This window comes from Petromyzon marinus, chromosome 44 (assembly GCF_048934315.1).
Source record: "Petromyzon marinus isolate PM22_M1 ecotype Great Lakes invasive population chromosome 44, UKy_Petmar_22M1.pri1.0, whole genome shotgun sequence".
NCBI lineage: Eukaryota > Metazoa > Chordata > Hyperoartia > Petromyzontiformes > Petromyzontidae > Petromyzon > Petromyzon marinus.
The window spans coordinates 11,116,979-11,138,683 of NC_133710.1; the positions used below are offsets into that span (position 1 = coordinate 11,116,979).

Consider the following 21,705-nt stretch of genomic DNA (forward strand, 5'->3'; position numbering starts at 1 on the left):
CATTGATAACACTATGTAACACAATTTTTGTTCCTGGGTAGTAAGTGTTATTTCATAATTGCTTATGCCTAAAAAGTAGAGAAAATGACTTATTCCCCACAAACTTTGCTTTTGTGACCAGGACATTGATATTTTTACATTTACTTATTTTCAATGAGAAAATGGGCAAAAGTCAGAAAAAAACAACATATGAATCAAAATTAACGTTTATTTATACTAAAGTAATACAAAAATTACTACAAAAGATTTATAAGTGAGTAGTTTTTCGAGATTTACGATTATACTGTAAATCACTTTCACGAATCAGCCACCAAATGTAGTCTCCCATCGTGTTCTCATTATACTGTCCTTGGTAGCGACATTCAAAGTCCAGTATATGCTGGTGGAAGCGCTTGCCTTGCTCCTCCGAGTACGCTCCCATGTTCTTGAATTTATCAAGATGAGCATCAAGGATATGGAGTTTGAGGGACATCCTACAGCCCATTGTGCCATAGTTCTTCACCAGAGTCTCAACCAGCTCCACATAGTTTTAGACCATGTGATTGCCCAGGAAGCCACGAACCACTGCGATAAAGCTGTTCCATGCCACTTTCTCCTTACCAGTCAGCTTCTTGGAATTAATTGCACTCCAGGATCTTCTTTATCTGTGGTCAGACGAAGACACCGGCTTTGACCTTTGCCTCAGCTTAGGGAAGAAGTCTTGAAGGTACTTGAAGGCTGCCGACTCCTTATCTACAGCTCTGACAAATTGTTTCATAAGGCCCAATTTGATGTGCAGTGGTGGCATCAGCACCTTCCGGGGGTCCACCAGTGGCTCCCACTTGACGTTGTTCCTCCCCACAGAGAACTCGGTCCGCTGTGGCCAGTCCAGCCTGTGGTAGTGCGCCTTGGTGTCCCTGCTGTCCCACAGGCAAAGATAGCAGGAGAACTTGGAGAAACCGCCTTGGAGACCCATCAGGAATGCCACCCTTTTGAAGTCTCCGATGACCCCCAGCCATACTCATCATACTTCAAGGCGTCCAGCAAGGTCTTGATGCTGTTGTAATCCTCTTTGAGGTGCACTGAGTGAGCCAGGGGAAGAGGCGGGTACTTATTACCATTATAGAGCAGCACGGCTTTAAGCCTCCTGGATGAGCTGTCAATGAAGAGGCGCCACTCATTCTGGTTACAGACTGGTCACATTGTGGCAGAAGCAGAGCCCATCTTGACGGGTGAAGAAGCTGCAAAAAGGTTGGTGACGCTTCCTCTGATTTGCGACTTGCACACTTTCATCCAACAAGTTCCACTGCTTGAGCCTAGACGTCAAAAACTTGGCATTGGACTTGGTGAGTTCTAATCAGGTCGTTGAGGTCTTTTTGGTTGGGGTAGTATGGGTTTCTCTCCTCAGCTCCACCTCTGAAATTGCCATCTGGATTTACAACATCTTCCTCGCTCTCTGACTTGTTGCTCTCTTCTAAAGACGGCTGCTCTCTCTTCAGATGAGTGGGTACGGGGAGCTCATGGCAGTGTGGCACCGGGGCGATGGATGAAGGATGGTCCGGATACGTGGTAGCAGGTGCATTCTTTCCAGTCCAAAATTTGGAAGGGTCCACCATGCAGAAGTAGCAGTTGCTTGAGTGGTCAATGAATTCCTGCCAAATTCTTGGGATAACGAACTTCATGGCTCTCTTTTCCCCTCTGTACCATCCTACAAAAATACATTTATTTCACCCATGACTAATGTGTAAGAGATTCTCGCAACATTTTTCATATGATATATTTTTTTCAATAACATTGAAAATTGTAAAACATTTTAAAATTAAAAACTTTTACAATTTAAAAAATGTGAACAAATTTTATAACATAAAATTCCGAGCAACAATTGGACATCTTACCTTCCAGAGGTTTTTTTGCATTGCTCGCAGGTGAAATGAGGTTCCCAGGGCTTGTCTTGATCCCCGACAGGCAGGCCGAAATATGCCTTGTAGGCCTCACACATCTTAACAGATGCTTCCTCAGAGTACTTTTTCACTCTTGTCTTGATAAATTGGCTGCAGACATAGCAAAATGCATCTGCCGGATGCTTGCAGCCTCTTGATGCCATCACAGAAAAATGCAGTTATGTATCCACTTCGGCAGTTTGAACGAAACTGAACTGGTGGGCTTAAGGCCCTTGTATTTATACTATTTATATTACTGGAAAGTTATAGAATGTTATAGAAATTACTCAGCACTAAATCTATTGGGAATGTTCTGGAAAATAGGTAAATTTCTAAATGTTAATGTCCTGGTCATAAAAGCAAAGTTTGTGGGGAATAATAGGCATTTTCTGTATTTTTGAGGCATAAGCAATTAGGAAATAACACTACGCAGGAACAAAACAATGTTTTGTTACACAGTGTAATCACAGTATTAACTATCACACCTATGCCAATAACACTCAATTATACTCCGCTCTAACCTGCGATGAAGACCCAGTCAATCTCGCAAATTGTAACTCGGCACTGGTTTTAGTCAAATCACATATTAAACCCCGAAAAATCTATAGCCCTTAGGAATTATGTTATCTTTCCCACACATCCGATTAGCACTTTGGCTATGAATGGGGGCGAAGAAGTTCAACAGACATACATAGGCACAAGGCAATGGCTCACTGCAGTGTTGCTTCAAAATGTTATCGATGGTTCCACCATGAGCCTCTCAAATAATTTTAAAACCATCGGTATTAACTTGGACACTACATTATTTATTACTCGTCAGCCATGTCCTCAATGTTGTAATAAACACAATCACTATCTCAGAGCCTTGTGGCACATCTGCCCAATGTCGAATGTAGCCACAGTAAACAGTCTGGCTTGTAGGAGTGTCAGCATTCACCTTGATTGTTGCAACGGCATCCTTACTAGGACATAAAAATACCTCAGAAAACTGCAGTGTCATTTAAAAATCTATCATTTGGCACGTCCATATTAGGCACATCCATATCATTTTCATGGATTCGCTAATAACTTTACACGGGCTTCCTGTCAAATAAAGAATTTGGTACACAACCGGTGTTCTGTGCCACCATGCTCTCTCTCAACGTCCCCTGACGTACCTCTCCCCCTTCTCACTTCACTGACCACAGCAAACCTCCGCATCCTATGTCTAACAATTTGCTCATTGTACCCAGAACAAAGACTGTCTTGCCTGTGCAGCGTTTCTCCATGGCTACACAAGCCATCTAGAACTCTACCACTGCACATTCGCAGCGTACAATGACCATCCACCTTCAAGCAACAGCTCAAGGCTCACTTATTAGGGCTCTCACCTGTGCAAGCTGGCTTACGAGAGACATTGAGCTCTGCTTTGCCTCCCAGGTTCTTGATCTAACATTGTGACCTTTTTGTGAAAAATGCGCGCTATAAATTGTGTTAATGATTTTTTACTAGCAGGAAGTACCCGGCTTTGCCCGGGGGAAAATATATGTTTAAAAAGTTGTCTTTTAAAAAACATAACATATACATACACAAATACTTAGCTATTATGAAAGCCCGGCGTTCCGTTTGTCCAATTTTCCATCAACAAAATTCTAAGCACTTTTCAGAAGTCCTCAATCAAAAAGTTCCAGAAAGTGGGGGTATAGTAGTGTAGTGTGGGTTTTACGAGAGTGGAGACGGAGGGTTAGAGGCAACACGTTTATTAACAATGGCTACAATACAGCACGTAGCGAACCCTAACACTTGAAGGGGTAACGGCCCCTTCACCCTAAGGAGGTACCGCTTCCGGACTGACGTGCCCTACTACTGGGGCTACGGTCTCTGGGTCCTCCGGCTAAGGGTGACCTAGTGGAGGCTATTCTGAGTTGACCCAGCCAAGGTACAGGTCTCGACCACTGGGCCGCTCGATCCCGGCCCTTACAAGGACGTCGGGCCCCGAGGGTTCCAGGGTTGCACCACTGGCCCACTCAGACCCGGCCCTTACAAGGACGGTGGGTCAGGGGAGTCCCAGGGTTCTGGCTAGCTGGTCTTCAGTCTTCAACTGGCTCCTCGAGCAGTCCAGAGGTCCGGTTTTTATACAGCTCTAGAGGCGTGCCCGCCCTCGGCCACGCCTCCCAGAGTTCCAAGGGGGGTCCCAGGGTATCCCAGCACACCCCGCAGCCCCCCCTTGCCGAGGTATTGCCCCTGGTGGACCCCGTCTGCAACTGAAGGTAAGTAGCGCGACCGATTAAGTATATATATCCCTATTTACAGCGCTACAGTAGTAACTACTGACTATGGTAGTATCTACTGACTATATTATTAACTACTGACTCTATCGTAGTAATCTGACTGTAGTATTTACTGACTCTGCAGCAGTAACTGCACACATGGGGGGAGGAGAAGAGGACATCACACTGTTCAGGATTTTCCTCAGCCTGTGCATCTACTGCAGCAATTGTGCAGTCTCTGGCTTGTCTTGATGCAGGCTGCTCTGTAGTTTTCTTAGCCCGTGCTGCTGTGGTGCCTTAGTTGTTTATTTGCTGTTGAAACAGCTTATGCACCTCCACTGTTTTGTGTGCCACAGCGCCGCTACTCTTTGTGTTTGTTTTTTTGTCTTGGAGAGACTTGGTTTTTCGTGACATTTTTTTCTTGTCAACAAAATGACCACCAAATCTTGAACACGAGAAAACCTCCCATCCCGTCGCCCCTCAGCAAGCTTGTTTGTGAGTCGGCGTTTCCGCGCATCTGCGGATGCGTGCGGTCAAAGTGATCATTACACTCAGCGTACATTGTTAGAAAGTGTGATTTTCTTAGTTTACTTTGGACCAAGGGCAAAAACAAATAGTGAGTTTTCGTCTGGGGGCTTAGTGTGTTGTATCTGTGTACTTTGTTAAAACGTAAACCCAATAGTTTCAGTTAAAAGCATTAGATGGATTGGCGTCCCCACACACACAGACAGACATAAAATTACTTTTCTAGGTAAGACTATTATAAATGCACAATATACTTAAAAAAAGAAGCCGAAGGATCAAATTGATTGGAAGACATCATGTGAAGCAGTTGCTCCTAATATTTCTGGTCATGCGGAGCACTGCCAATCATCAACACATCTTAGTGGACCACCATACAGTATAATATCGGGTGTGTTGTGTGGCATATATTATCTTGACCTCTAATAACATAACATCTGAGCCTTTTCAATTGGGATTTAGAGCCATTCACAGCACCCAGACCACTGTAATGAGAGTGACCAACGCTGTATTTCTGTTAGTGGATAAGGGGCAAGGCCAGTGCTCTCATCCTGCTTGACCTCAGTGCCGTGTTTGACCCCATTGACCACAAGGTCATCGAGCGATTCCAACTCTGAGGATTTCTGGTGCTACTCTTGCAGTGGTTTTGCTATTATTTAGATAAATGCATGCACTACAGCACAATGGATACCTTTAAATATCAAATCAGACCAGTTCAATGCGGTGTTCCACAGGGATCTGTACTTGGTCTCTCAATGATCAATGCCTACATGGCACCTTTGTGCACTTTGATACTTCATTTGGGCTTCTCTTATCACTGTTATGCAGATGACACCCAAATGTATGGCTGGTTAGGCTCTGGCTGTGATGACAGTTTCTGCATAGTCTTGACTCATTAAAATTAGTCTTGGTTGCAGCAAAATTTTCCGACTAGCACACAGTTAACGCATAGCCTGGTTGATTAAGTTCTTCCAAAGATTGCTAAATTAGAAATTAAGTGTGAAACAAACTTTACCGAAAGAACCAAAGAGTAATTCCTGCAGTCACGAAAGCTTAGAATCTAGTTTGAACCACCTCTACAGGGAAGGTTTGCCATGCTTGTTTGTTTCACACTTAACTTCTAATTTAGCAATCTTTGGAAGAACTTAATCAACCAGGCTATGCGTTAACTGTGTGCTAACCGACTCTCTGTGTTGCATTGCACTACACTTCCTAATTTTACTAAATTTGCTTTCGACCGTGCTTGTTTATAAGTCCATTCTCTCCTCCGGCCGCTATGGGCAGTAATTCCACACAATGCTCTGTGCTTGTTTGTTTCGCAGTCCAGTGTCCAGGTCGTCCGTCCCCTTTGGGCAGGAATTCCACACAACTCCCCCTCTGCCCCCCCCCTCTCTATATTTAAGGCCTCGACACAGACGTTGTCTTTCTGTGTGCCTATGTGTGTCTTCATAATAAAGGTTTTTGGGTTAAATCGCGTTTATTTATAAATGTGTCATAACCCTCCACCACCCGACACGGCCAATCAGCAAAAAAAGTGTCACGTTGACAAAAGACAAATAATTCACTACTTTAGCCCACCGGTGTGTTGAAGAGTGAATCCACATTTACAGTTTGAGTACGACGTTTCGCTGGTAAATACATCCAGCATCATCGGGCAGCATCATCGGGCGAATTGCCCGATGATGCTGGATGTATTTACCAGCGAAACGTCGTACTCAAACTGTAAATGTGGATTCACTCTTCAACACACCGGTGGGCTAAAGTAGTGAATTATTTGTCTTTTGTCAACGTGACACTTTTTTTGCTGATTGGCCGTGTCGGGTGGTGGAGGGTTACGACACATTTATAAATAAACGCGATCTAACCCAAAAACCTTTATTATGAATAATATTGGTCGCGAAAGCCTACGTGTTAAACTATGTGTGTCTCTTACTCTGTCTCTGTGTAAGTCTCTCTCTGCTTGTGTGTCTGTGTGTCTCCATGTCTATGTTTTGTCTCTCAAATTTAGCAATCTTTGGAAGAACGTAATAAACCAGGTGGGGTGTTGACTGTTTTGTTGGCCGACTCTCTGTGTTGTATTGCATTATATTTCCAAGTTTACTATGTTTGTTTTCTCATTCATTTGTACCTGATGATGGTTGCTTGTGTTGCAATTGAAACGTCGTATTTAATTATTATTTAATTAAATTTCTTTCTACGTGACTTTACTGAAAGAACCAAAGAGTAATTCCTGCAGTCACGAAAGCTTCCAATCTAGTTTGAGATCTTTATTATTGTGTTATTTATATTATTCACAACTACGCTCATTGGTATTTAGAGTTCTTGCTTTCTGATTGGTATGTTGTGTCTTTATTCAGTCTCACTGAAGCTGGTTCATCAGTCTACATGGGTACACAGTATGAGGTGGCTTATGCCAGTTTGGACGACTGCTTCTGTTTAATAAGTAATATTTAAAAATACTTTTTAAAAACACGCTTTAATGAAATGTACCGTACTCGTAATGGCAAAACTCCACGACTCCAGGAAGTGGCCCTGAAGCTTGCCATAACGTAAGGGACCGTGGTGATTTACAGCCAACGTTAGTTGAGCGTGGACAATTAGACCCAAGCCGAAACATAACATATAAAAAAGATGGTTTAATTTTTATTTATTTTGTTTTTAATGATAGAAAATTGTATTGCCATCAGTATGACATAAGTATACCAAGTTTGCAGTCGATACCACATTGGGAAGTGGGTTAAAATATAGAGTTACAAGATTTGAAGATATGACAACAGACAAAGTGAGTTAATAGAAAGCGTGTAAAAAATATTTTTAAAAATATATATTTTTAATTTTAATGATAGAATATAGTGTATGATAGAATACAGTGTTGTCAATCAGTAAGACATAAGTATACGAAGTTTGCAGTCGATACCAAATTGGGAAGTGGGTTAAAATTGAGTTACAAGATTTGAGAATACGACAAGAGTGAGTTAAATAAAAGCGTGTAAAATAGAACCACATGCATTTTCATAGTCGACAAAAGCTATGTGTAATGGTCGAAAAATAATAACTTTTATTCCCTATAATCTGGTCGTATATATGTGGTCAATGGTATAGAAGCCTTTTTTTCCAAAAAACAGCTTTCCATCATGCTTGATTTGCCTCTAAATTTATCTTTATGCGATTCTTGAATTGCCATGAGCTCCAAGTAAGTTTGTGTTGCACGTGAGGGCATGCGTGTAAATGTAGGGTAGTAAAGTGCGCCTTAACGAATGCATTCTATACTCTCGCAGTACTTTGTGTTGGCAGCTTTGCCACACTGTGCCATTGCCTTGAAGAAAGAATGTTGTAGCGCTATGATATTCCCTTTCACTGTCTCTTGTCATTGAGTCCTGATTGTGTAATACGGCTGTCTTTGTTTTCTGAATGCACAGTCTTTGACCAAATGACCAGAGTTTATTTTTAGACCAGTGTTGGGAAGGGTTAATGTTTAAAATATATCCTTCTGGTTACTGATTTGCTCAACTTTTCAGAGATAATGCAACATGTTTGTATTTGTTTAATGTGTGTGATTTTTTATAAATTATCTTACGTTTCTGAATTTGCATGTAATTTTGAGGCTTTATATTCAGTTTGTTGCACTTCACTTTGTTGTTGTGCTGCTGCTGCTACATTTCATTCTTGCATTCATCTCTGCAACCCCAGGATGCTGAGGGGAGATCCTTTAGCGCTTATTTTTGTATCACCATATTTTGGACATCCCTTTGATACATTTGGGCATTCTTCAGAGGATAAGACCCTAATGACAACACGACATCAATTTAAACTTGGGCTCATATTGAATTATTTTTGGAGAGTTATCGCCTGTTGGCTGCGATGCGACAATGGGGCACGGATCGCGGCTCTGCCCGAGAGGGAGTGGTTCAGTTAGTCAGGGCCAGGATGCCGTGGGGGGGGGGGGGCGCATTGTTTTCGTGTTGATTTTTTTTGTCCCTCAAGTTTTTGGCAACCTTTTTTTATCAATTAGGCCAGTTTTCTGTAGGGTAAGTCTCGAATAGCAACAACTTTACACAAAAGTTGAGTTCATATTGAATAATCTTTACGAGGGTTATTGTATCCCCCTGTTATAGATTCCCGGACGAACAGAACCTACACATCACATAATTGAATTCTAAATTAAACCATAAAATATAAAATAAAATATGGAATAAACTACTAAATACGAAACTTTTTTAATTTCATGAGGTAAGGCCCACTTAGCTATGTAGCTCTTTTTTCAGAAGTTACCTGGCTATCACAAATGATAGCACTTCAAAGTGGCTTATTACGTGGAAATGTTTATAGCAACCAAATACTCTAAAGGCGCATTTCTAAATGTGGAGGGAAAAACCGGAGGAACCGGAGAAAAATCCACGCGACCATGGGGAGAACGTGCAATCTCCAAATATATATCAGGCGTAAAGGGTCTGGATCGAACCCATGGCTGTATACCAGGCGAGGTAGTTAACATCTCGCCCCCATTGCAAATCATGTAGCCACATTAGAACTGCGCGAGCTGCTTCTTGTCTCACAATTATTACAATCGTGATGAAGACCAGAGTCCGTGAAACAGTGCATTTTAGCATGGACCAAAGCACAGAAGAATCTTTGGTTTAAGAAGGGATTACAGTCAAAAGCAGGTGACATCAACATTAAAATTTTAATTGTTTCAGGGTGTGGTCCACTCTCCACACCTCAAGCAGTAAGAAGAGGTACAGCATTGCGAAGCCTTAGGGTGTAGCCTTTGACGTGCTTGTGGTTTGCTAAACGTCGCTAACTATAGGGAGAAGTGGGTCGTGCCGTGTTGATCTTTTGTGACCAGTGGGTTTTCAGGAGTAAAGGATGTTTTGTGAAGACTAGCTCTGTTAGTCTGCAGATTGTCCATTCAATTGGTTTTCGGAAAAGAGTTGTGATTAAGGGTAACTTATGACTGTCAGTCAACCATATATTCCTGACCAGAAGTACTGTACATTTGCTTTTTTTCAATGGGCTTTAACAGATGACAAATCTGAAAATTAGTGGAACATGTCAAGTTTGTTTGGCACTGTCCATTTTAGTATAATATATACAATAATGTTTTTGAGCAGTTGGATAGTGATTAAGTTAACTTTTCAATGAACCACGGCCTCCCTTTCACGAACCCACACTGGCCAACGTGGGGAAGTACGGTCAAACCTCATATTGGTCATAGTTTGGAGACGTATGATCAAACTCCATATTTAACTGTACCAACATAGGGAGACCTTCATCCAGCAATGGATTAACAAAGGGCTGCAAATTATTATTGTGTATTCCTGGATACTGTGCTGTGCATACAAAATATTGCTGTTTGTGCTTTGCGCTTTGCAGTTGTGGTAGTTAGATTTTACTCGACTAACGATGGCTGTGTGTCTGTGTGTTCCCAGCACGACGAATTTGAAGATGCCTTTGAGCACGTTCCTGTGTAAGTTTCCCATTGTGAATTACAAACAGAAGGTGTGAAAGTTCATAGTATATAAATCACATAATTGCAATGAGTGTCACCTGCATAACTGAAAGAACTGAACATCACAGGGGAGTGGCTCTAGTTTGGCCAAGAAGCCATCGCGGCTGGTGCCAGCGCGTCTCCTTCTGTCTGCTAGATACTGGAATCATAGCAGTGTTGACGTCCGACTTTCCTGGGTTGCTCGTGCAGTCGGCCATCATGCGGCCATAGGCGACAACTTAATGCCTGTCTCTTTACTGCACATGCGCCTGCCCCTTGTCTGTACGTTGCTTACGCTATCTACTCCTGTCACAGAGGTCGTATCATCTTACACACAGTAAATCATCTAATTATGGGGGATGTCTGGCATACTGTATATAATTAATATTACCACATATTTTTTTGTTACATCTTATTCCAACCTAAGACATTTAAGCAACACTCAATAACTGAATATTGACAATTTAATGTAATCTAAGTCACTAACGGTTACCTTGAAACGTACATGGAAAGCTGAGGTTTGTTGATTGTGGTAGGTATCAGAGATATTATAACGTGGGTGAAGCAGTTATTTTGTTTATTTGTAAGATAAACGTAAAATAGATGTGAAGAGAGTGAACTAACAGAGCATGAGGATGGGTGTAACATTTACAAGCAATTCTGCACGCAGTCCAATGCGCACGCAGTGTTCAACTCAGTTTGGTTATTATGTTCTATCTGTCCATTACAGCCTGAAGCACTGGCCCTTGCATTTTTTGTTGAAGCTAGTTGTGCCCGATATGAAGACTCGTTCTTAGAAGCGGTTTTGAACCAAACAGCATCAATTTAGCTGAAACGTGATGCACAAAATACAAAACATTGTAATAATTATAGTCTTACGTTATAAGGAGTAAGTAACAATTATGGCAGCAAATAAACTAATGTGTAAAATGTATGGCAATGTGTTCATTTAGCAGACAGCACATGTTGCAGAGGGTGGGGGATTGAAAGTGAGGGATTGTGTAAGCTGTTGTTTTTACTTTAATGGAAAAAATAACCTGAGCCCCCTGAAACTCGCTTGTTTTTTATGAGTGTCGAACAGCTAAAGGATGTGACCGGTCACCACGTGGATGAGACGCCACAAGGGTTCCCGTGTTCTGCCGTAGCAGATTGCTCGGAGCTATATTTCCGTGGGATTCATTATTCTGAGAACCAGTCGTATAATGAGGGTTTATTTTTGGACTTTATGCTGCCTAAGATAATTTGTTTTCAATTAAATCTATATGTACTGGTATCCCTGTGGCTGCATCTGTGGCATAACACTTTTGCCACCTGCTGCACTTATTTGATCAACAGGAAAGTTCATAGTTGAAACACTTCGATATGCAGAATATTTTTTTTTGTTAAGTCTCTGTAATTTTTTGGAGATTTGCAGGTTTCTATTTTTTTTGGGGCCTGGTTTAATTGAAGGTCACTTAGTTGGGTTTCTTCAGGCTTTGCCCCTTGTCTCTTTTTAGGCTCCCACCTCTTCCTGATCAGGCCCCACCCCTTCCTCCGGACACAGTGTTGGGCTGGTTGAGGTGGTGGTGAGGGTTGCGGAAGAGGTGGGAGTGCATCTCCATATACCATGGTTCATCACCTCTGATAATGGGATTAATTACTTCTTGTTTAATTTCATAGGTTCATTATTCCCACCATTCGGCATTTCCCTTCTCTGCTTATTTTGCGCAAGCTATTCTAGGATTTTCGATAACTCTACAACATTTTCTCCATACTTATTCAAGTTTGAGCATAAGTCACAATCCAAGGTGTATAAAGTTGCATTTATTTATTTCAGTTCAGAAGCTTGTGCGTGATACGTGCGTCAGTTTGTTCCTCGGAGAATCAATTATGTTTGATTCATGTGTGGCATATATGTGGCGAGTTCACGTGAGCTCTGCAGTCACTGGAGGTGCTGCCCCTATCACAAAGTAGAATCATTAATTTGTTAGGAGTCTCATTGTAATGGTGCATTAAATCTCTGATTTGTGATGGGTCAACAAATGCCTTCGTCTTCTTTACAACTTGCGCTTAATCTCATAACGCTCTGCCACCCTACTTGTATAAGCTGGGCCTGGGGCTGTTAAAATGAGCATCGGAATCTGTTATTGTATTATTTTAGCATTCATGAACGACGGCATTGAGAACTTCAAAGGAAAGCTTAACACTAAGCAACTGTGTTATACGGTGTGGGTATAGACAGCGGTGTTGTAGTCGCCAGTGCATTGTGTTTGGAGGCACAGAGGCTCACTGCTCGCAATTGCTGCGTTCAATCCTTCATCCAGCATTGCTGAGCTCCTGGGTTAAAATCCGATTGCATCATATTTTCTTCTGGGAGGAATGTTAATAATGTCCGGCTGACCACTGACATCAGAAGAGAGCACCATTTTTTTACATAACTGAGTTTTGCCTAATCTTCATGGCTAATGTTTGTAAACATGTAAAAATGGGAGATGTTAGTTTTCATTCTGAAACATGTTTACCCAGTAAAGTTTCACTGAGTGAAGGGTCCTGCCAAGTTTTCACAGGAGGGTAAGATGCTGCGGTGTGTAATCCCAATTGAGTAAGTAGCAGATAGTGTTTCAGAATTGGGATATTCTGGCAATACCAAGTAATATTTAATCTTGTTTTTAGCTACAGAAGGAAATTAGAGAACCCGGACAAAACCCATGCACATTATGGGGATAAAATACAAATTCCACAGAGAGAAGGGTCTGGGTTAGGAATCCACCCATGTGGTTCTTGTTGTGCCGCACCCTGCCGCCCATGAGGTGTATATTCATGCGGGGCATGAAACGAAGATCCTGGAGCCTGTCAGTAAAAAGAAGCAGACATGACTAAGCATTCAATTTGGTGTTTTTTTGTAATCATGAAAAAAAAGGCATTGATTCTTGTTTCGAATCACGAGACTAAGGACCGCAAGAATCATATCACAGAGCAGAGAGACACAGTTTGACTAATTCTGAATCTGACTTTTTGCACAGGAGTCGTTCACCTCCGTTGATCAGCACGAACCACACGCAGCTGCTTTCTTGTATCAAATGCAAGCATTATCTGGTTCCCATTGCACACGGCTCCTTTGTGTGGTTGGCTCTCGAGCTTCCACGTCATCTCTGTTGGATTCATCGTCCTCAGCTCACCAACCAGTTGATACTACCGTGGTTCATGTTCCCCTGAGCTTTACTAGTTGATTATTCAAGATGCTGACTGTTTCGTCTCATCCACGTTGTGTTCAACCACCAACACTGTAGGTTACAAAAACACACTCGCTAATGCATCCACTCACCCATTCACTCGGACCATACTGAAGTTCAAAACACTTCTTTTTGCTTCTTCCTTCGCACTGCTTCACTTTGAAATTCCTTCCAATCGTCTCTTTTTCCCAAGCTCTTACAATAATAACCTTGCTTAATTCAAGAAACACGTTATGTATTCCATCTTTAATAGTACTCTTTGTTTCATCTTCTTTGGTTCTTTCGGTAAAGTCACGTAGAATGATTATAAAATAATAAATTGATAAAATAAAATAACACAATAATATTCTCACGACGTTTCGGCCACAACACAAGCGGCCTTCATCAGGTGAAGGGGGCGAGACTCGAAGGGGGCGAGACTCGCCCCCTTCACCTGATGAAGGCCGCTTGTGTTGTGGCCGAAACGTCGTGAGAATATTATTGTGTTATTTTATTTTCTCAATTTATTATTTTATTATCATTCTACGTGACTTTACCGAAAGAACCAAAGAAGATGAATCATTGCAGTCACGAAAGCTTTAAATCGAAAAGTACTCTTTGTTGTTGACAGCTTGACATTTTGAACCTTTGGGCCTGTGATCTTAGATATCAGAGGTTCTTTCCTGTAACTGCCTTGTGTACCAGCCAGGTATTAGTGCCTGTCACTAGTACCTGCCACTCATTTAATGTGTCGGTGTGTTGTCGATTTAACTCTGTTGGCCAAAAAGTACTTGGTGTATACACTGTTGTCAGTCACTTTACAATGTAGATACTCCTATGCCTCGGGCATTGGCAGCTGCCATACGTAGAATACATGGATGGGCCATTGCAAGTGTGAAGTGTGCAGTCTGGCCAGGCATGTGTCTCTACGCCACGTGGCACTATTTTGGTTTATTGTTTCCTTCAGGTGCAATAGCTCCGACCTCATGTGCAGAGAGACAAGAAGTAAACTGTGACAAAAGGAAGAAATGTCATAATTGCAGGATAACGACAATGACTAGTTAAAATTGAGTTTTGCACCTAGTCATACACTAATGATGAAACATACATTCAAAGGGAATAATTAAATCTAGGCTGGGTGAATATAATGCCATAACTGGGTGGTGGTCGTTATGCATGTGACCTGTAATCCAGCACTATGGAGGCAGCGAGACTTGGAAGATCACACGAACGTAAAACTCTCTTCCCATGGGCATTGAGGAGCCATACCATTGGATTGCCAGGAGAAGGCAGTACAGCAAAGTGTGAACTAGTATACGGGCAGTCCTCGACTTACAAATGAGTTTAGTTCCCGAGACCTGTTCGCAAGTCGAACGGGTCGTAAGTCAGTACACAATACAAGCAGTCCCCGGATTACAGAAGACCCGACTTGCGGAAATCTGATTTTACGGAATGCTCTCATAAATCATGTAAAAAAAATCAATATGCGGAAATGTTTGCGTTGGTTACATGAGCACAAATAGTGCAGTGTGGTGAGGTTGCAGATGAATACCGTGGAGCGAGCGCTAAGCTCCACCTTATGCCTTGCTCCACCAAAGCTTCACTAGGATGAAGGTAAATGGAATGTTTTGTAGGATTATGTATTTGTTTGTTTTCTATGCTTAGAACTATCTTTTATTCCCATGTTTCTATTGCTAGTTTTCTTCATTTTAAGTGTATTTCATAAGTTATTTACTCTATGTACTATGTGTGTATCTGTTTGTGTATGTGTGCTTGTGTGTGCGAGTGTTTTTGTCTTAAAGCTTTCGTGACTCTAGGAATTCATATTCTTGGGCCTTTCTGTAAAGTCACATAGATAGGGTCAAAGAAAATAACTAAAAACTACGATGTTTCGATCGCAACACAAGCAGTCATCATCAGGATACGATTGCTTATGACCAGCTCTACTTTGAGAGCAGAGGTCTCACTCCGAATCAGTCGGGCGGCATTATCTTTTCATCGGCTGCGTAATGCTGTGTGGAAGCTACCTGGTCTGTCGCTCCGCACGAAGCTTTGTGTCTTCTCGGCCACAGTCATCCGCTCCATTCTCTATGCTTGTGAAACGTGAACCCCTCTAATGGAAGATCTGCACCGGTTAGAAACATTCAGGCTGGCCTGCTTACAATCCATTCTGGGTTTAACTTGGCTGAGCAGCTCACAAATCCCATCAGTTAGCTCCTCCAGCAGGCAAGGCTGCGCTGGCTGGGTCAATCGGATGCAGCACAGGCTAGAGAAGAGATGGAGTAATGTGGTACAGGAGGACGTGGAGCTGAGTGGACTTGCCGATGACTTGTATCAGCGGTGTCAAGATCGGTCACTATCGAGGAGGCACGTGAAGGACGCTCCTGGTCAGTTGGAGGCAGTCGCCATCCAGCAACAACGGAGGGCAGAGGAGCGATGCTCATAACGAGTGGAACGCCAGGTAGCTAAAACACAAGTTGGCACAGTAGGGGGCACAGGTGGTGCATCAGCCAGTCATCTCACTCAGTCGACCCATAGCACCTGGGTCTTCCCCTTGACCTGCCAGTAGGCGTTCGACACTTCACGTGGCCTTAACATGCACATAGCCTGGCACAAGCGCCGTGGTGATGTCACCTCCACTTAGTGGCGAATGGCGGTTGTTGTGTATATGAAGTCTAGGCCTAGCCTAATTCACGGTAAACAAATATTCGGATGCGACTGCTTTCTGTTAACAATTAATATAAAAACTTGTCGTGGTATTCATAAACAATTTGATACGGTATATGTTCCATTAGTTTATGAATGGGTAGTGTTAGGGTGGATATTCGATTAAATGAAAGAATCGTAGGAAGTGCAGAGCGTATGTACAGCGATACGATACAGGTAGCGATAGAAAACGGATGACAACGTGATGAAGTACTGAGAGAAAACGGTAGGGGAGGCACAACTATTTCCAGCTATGGATTTTATCTTGATTTTGGGGGAAAATTGTGCAGTTTCCGACATACGAAAATTCGGGTTATGGATCGTTCTCGGGAACATAACTCTTCCGTAACCCGGGGACTGCCTGTAATGTACTGTTTTTAAATCCCAGTATGGTCCGTGTTATAAAATATGTTACGGTTCAACAAAAAGGGGAAGCTTTGTTAAACTCACAATTAAGAAGAAATATTGTATATTCGCACGTAATACTGTAAAGAACATTGTAAATCAAAATATTGTAAGTAATAATGAAGTAAATTAAAGATAAACTCAAGTAACAGAAAATATAAAACAAACATTTTGTTTTCACTTACCTTGAGTACTACTACTGGCTTGCTTGTCAGAAGGGGCGTATTGAGACCCCACAATTACACACACACATACACATCGGGGCACGCTTGCGTACATGCACACACCACAACACCCGCCATTATCCAGGAAGTGGCGGTGACGTCACCATGGCGCCTGTGCCAGGCCCTGTGCACTGAGACGACGTGATGTGTCAAAGGCTCGCTAAAAGGTCAGAGGACAGACGCAGGTGCCATGGGTTGACTCACTGAGTTGACTGGCATATGCACCAGCTGTTCCCCCTAATGGCACGCACACAAAGACACATACACAGAGACACACCAATGACAACTGTCCCCCGTATAGCCTTAACATGCTGTTGGGGCAAGTGCTGTTAGTGAGCAGCGCCTATGAAGGCCAGCATGGCACACAAGGGGGTAGGTGAGGTAGCACCATGTCCAGCCGGCTTTGACTCCCCAGTGACAATGTTTACACACCGCATCAGGTACTCCTTTGAGGCTGAGTCAATCTAGTGGAGGCCCAGGACCAGTTCAGATAATCGTCACTCGTGTTGGCCTCGAGCGGGAATTGAACTCAGGTGGCCGGGTTCATCAGAATCAGAATCAGAAAGGGTTTTATTCGCCATGTAAGTTCACACCGACACGGAATTTACTTTGGCAGGATGGTGCATACATTCAACATATAGGAATCTAAAATCTTAAATAAGTTTTAAACAAGTCTTACTATAATAAGGGTTAAAAGTCTAACACTAAGGGGCTGAAGTATATAAAATTAAATAAATATCGAATATAAAATAGCTTTAAGATATAATTTAAAAATACAAATAGGGAAACATAGTTAATATCAGCAACGTGTCGTTATGTAGATCAAATGTTAAAAACAGTGTTAGCCCTTGGCCTTGTTTAACAGGCCAGCAGCAGATGGGAAGAAACTGTTTTTATGGCGTGAGGTTTTGGTCCTGATGGACCGAAGCCTTCTGCCGGAGGGGAGTAGCTGAAACAGAGAGTGTCCAGGGTGGGAGAAATCGGCCATAATCTTCCTCGCTCGCCTCATAGACCTTGTCGTGTGCAGGTCCTCGAGGGTCGGTAGATTGCAGGCAATTACCTTCTCAGCAGTGTGGATGATACGCTGCAGTCTGCTCTTGTCCTTGCCAGTGGCAGCAGCGTACCAGACGGTTATGGAGGAGGTGAGGATGGATTCAATGATCGCTGTATAGAATTGCACCAACATTGTCTTTGGCAGGTTGAATTTCTTCAGCTGCCGTAGAAAGTACATCCTCTGTTGAGCTTTCTTGGTGAGGGAGCTGATGTTCAATTCCCACTTGAGGTCCCGGGAGAGAATAATGCCCAGGAAGCGGAAGGACTCTACAATTTTGACTGGGGAGTCTAACAGGGTGATGGGGGTGAGTGGTGCTGTATTCTTCCTGAAGTCCACAACCATCTCAACTGTCTTTAGAGCATTTAGCTCTAAGTTGTTCTGGATACACCAGGTCACCAGATTGTCAGCTTCCCACCTATAGTCAGACTCATCCCCACCAGAGATCAGCCCAATGAGGGTGGTGTCATCCGCAAACTTCAATAGTTTGATGGACAGATGATTGGAGGTGCAGCTGTTGGTATACAGGGAGAAGAGCAGAGGGGAAAGGACGCAGCCCTGAGGAGTTCCGGTGCTGATGGACCTGGAGCCAGAGACTTGTGTTCCCAGCTTAACGCACTGCTTCCTGTCAGACAGGAAGTCTGTGATCCATTTACAGGTGGTGTATGGCACGTTCAGCTGGAAGAGCTTGTCCTGAAGCAGGGCAGGGATGATGGTGTTGAAGGCAGAGCTGAAGTCCACAAACAGGATCCTGGCGTAGGATGCTGGGGCGTCCAGATGCTGTAGGGTGAAGTGGAGGGCCATGTTAACTGCATCGTCCACAGACCTATTGGCTCTGTAGGCAAACTGAAGGGGGTCCAGGAGAGGGTCTGTGATGGCTTTGAGGTGTGCCAGGACCAGGCGCTCAAAAGACTTCATTACCACAGATGTAAGGGCGACCGGTCTGTAATCATTTAGTCCTGTTGGCCTTAGCTTTTTGGGCACAGGGATGATGGTGGAGGACTTGAGACAGGCTGGTACATGGCATGTCTCTATAGAGGTGTTAAAGATGTTGGTGAACACCGGAGACAGCTGGTCAGCGCAGTGCCTGAGGGTGGCTGGAGAGACAGAGTCCGGCCCGGCTGCTTTGCGTGGATTCTGCCTCTTGAAAAGTCTATTAACTTCTCCCTCCTGAAAGGAGATAGTCGTCTCTGTAGTATAGCGCACCATGCTAACCGTTACACTACTGCTCCCCACCCACACACTCACTTTCACACACAAACTTTCACACATTCGTGCGCGCACGCACGCACACACCCAACACTCACTCCCAATGCGAGGCTGACTCATTACATCACACGGAGGATCGCTTCGCTGAACAAAATAGTTCCGTGATTCAGTTTGCGAGTGCGAGTTTGCGTTTTAAGTCGATGTTAAATATAAATATATTTCATGGATGCGGGTGTTCGTATGTCGGGTATGCATAAGTCGAGGACTGCCTGTAATTTATTCCATTCGTATGAGATTGAGTGTTGTACCTTGCATATGTGGATTTTCTCCGAGTGCTCCGATTTTCTCTCAAATCTAAACACTCATTGATTGGCTGAAAACATCTTTATATATTAAAGACTGCAGAGCTTTGGGAATTGTTGGAAGTGCCAGCTCACCACCTGGCTAACATTCAGCTCGTCTCTGGTTCTCACAATGATTGTGAGATATAATTTGTTGAATTACCCGGTATACAGATTTGGTTGTGCCACCTGCCCAGATTTATTTGGCCTCAGGCCCAACTTGCCTATCACCCACAAAGCAAGGATGCAGCTTGCAGCGATGCACAGCAGTAAGACACATTTGTTATTGTATGTTGAACTTCTTTTGCACCGTATGTAGCCCACCCTGCTAATCGAGGGTGCGGTGGAAGGACAGCAAACTAAACACAAAAAGCACTTCTAAAGAAGTTAGTTTTTAATCTAGATTTCAAAGGGCATAGCTCCAGTGGCTTCCTCATTGGAAGGGAGAGCAATCCAGGTGGTTACAGAAGTGCATCTGAAAGCGCACGATGCAGTGATCGTCTCTGTTCGATGGTTAGCCAAAAGCCGCTGAGAGGATCGGAGTTTGCATGATCGTTTATGCTCCTTGACAAGATCAGCAAGGCATTGTGGTTAATTTGTGGAAATAACTTTGTATATAATGACTGCGGCCTTATAATGCAGCAACCGGAAGCCAATGCAGCTCAGTGAGCGCTGGACATGTGTTGTGCTTAGCACGTTATAATATTGGTGAGCGTTTGAGTAACATTAATTGAGAGTGGTGGCACGGTGGTTCACACACTGCACTATGAACCCAGTGATTTGATGTTCGATTCTTGGCCGCAACGAACATCAGTGGTGAATGGTATCAGTCCTGGGCCTTCCCTAGGTTGAGCAAACCTTAAGTTAATGAAGTTTATTTGTTTTAACCGGCTGAGAATTCAAGAGAGCCAGGCAATCTCATTTGCAATAATGACTTTAAAATAGGACAGTAAAGGCTCAGCTTGCCAAACGAATATGGGAGAGCCCTTGATCCAGCTGGCTGAAGAGCCCTGCAAGCTGCTCATTGGTGAAAACCCATTAAGCAAAGCCCCGTGCTAGTGTATATGTAGTAAATGTGTCGGTGTGAGCAGCGCTTGTCGATTTTACTCGATAAACCAAAAAATACTTTGTGTATGCACTATTGTCAATCTCTCTACGATGTAGGTCCTCCCATGCCCCAGGTAGTGTGGCACTTGCCATATATATGATTATACATGCAGGGGCCAAAGCAAGTGTGAAGTGTGCGGTCTGGTCAGGCATGTGTGGCACTGTCTCTGGTTTGTTGTTGCCTTCAGGTACAATTTAGTTTGGCACATACTCATACGCTAATATTAAGACATTTGAAGGGAATAACCTTTAATGGGTGAAAATAATGCCTTCGCCGGGTGGAGTTGGCGATGCAAGTGACCTGTAATCCAGCACTGGAAGCAGCGGGGGTTGGTGGATCACTGAAACGTAAAACTCTCTTCCCGGCGGTGTCGAGGAGGAGCCGCCATACCCTGGCTTGCCAGAAGAAAGAAGTACAGCAAAGTGTTTATAATGTGTTCCATCTTTATGGAATAAAGTCATTGCCCCATCGCCCACGTGGGTTTTCACCGAGTGCTGTAATATTCTCCCACATGTAAACTCTCATTAATCGTCTGAAAACATCATAATATATAGAGGACTACAGAGCATGGGTAATTGTTAGTAGTTCCAGCTCACCATCTGGCTGATATTCAGCTCGTCTTTGGTTCTGCGGTGACACGACATCCTCCGTTGATGGCTGCAATGCATTCCCACCCAACACACCAGACCCACAGTACATTTTTTGGTTCGGTGTATTGCGAAGGTTGAGAGCTCAATTCAGCATGGTGCCATGGAGTGAGAAAGTTTGAGAAGCACTGCTGCACGGCGACGGCTAAATGCGAAATCTGGCTCGTCAGCATTTTCTTTACTGCACCTGGTGTGGTGTATGATCACCAGCATTGGAGAAAACAAAGTAAGTTGACCATGGTTCTGGCCACACCACCCCTGCATCCACTGTGTACTGGCCTTAATAGGTGCTCGCTTAACAGCACTTGCTCCAACAGTCTTCATGGCTCTGCAGGATCTTTGGAGTGGTGGTGTGTGCACTGTGATCATATCATTCGGGTGCAGTGTGAGTGAATACAAGTGTGAGTGTTCATTTTGATCCTCCACGAAGCTCATTGTCCACCCTAGACCACATCCGCACAAACCATGGCAGATACGGATACCTGATGCACAAATAGAACATTAAAAACTCTCCAGTGTGTGACTGTGTTCATCCAGAACAGACCGTACAACATATAACAACGCAATGCCTCCATCCACAAATACGAAGGAGACATCACAGCGAAACAGTCCGCTGCTCCTGACACGGTTGTCTGGCTTGACCAC

The 21,705-nt window shown here is 43.4% G+C and overlaps 1 protein-coding gene across 2 annotated transcripts in view; it reads left to right on the plus strand.

Moving 5' to 3' along the window:
* LOC116951827 (tetratricopeptide repeat protein 39B-like) overlaps window positions 1-21,705 on the plus strand; it is a 113,315-nt gene that overhangs the window by 22,825 nt on the left and 68,785 nt on the right. The window contains exon 2 of one of the 2 annotated variants that reach the window (XM_032970587.2): window positions 10,120-10,157. The exons of the other annotated variant lie outside the window; for it this stretch is intronic. Within the exon in view, the coding sequence (XP_032826478.1) occupies window positions 10,120-10,157 (38 nt within the window). The remainder of the gene's footprint in view (window positions 1-10,119; window positions 10,158-21,705) is intronic. 2 annotated transcript variants of the gene reach the window in all.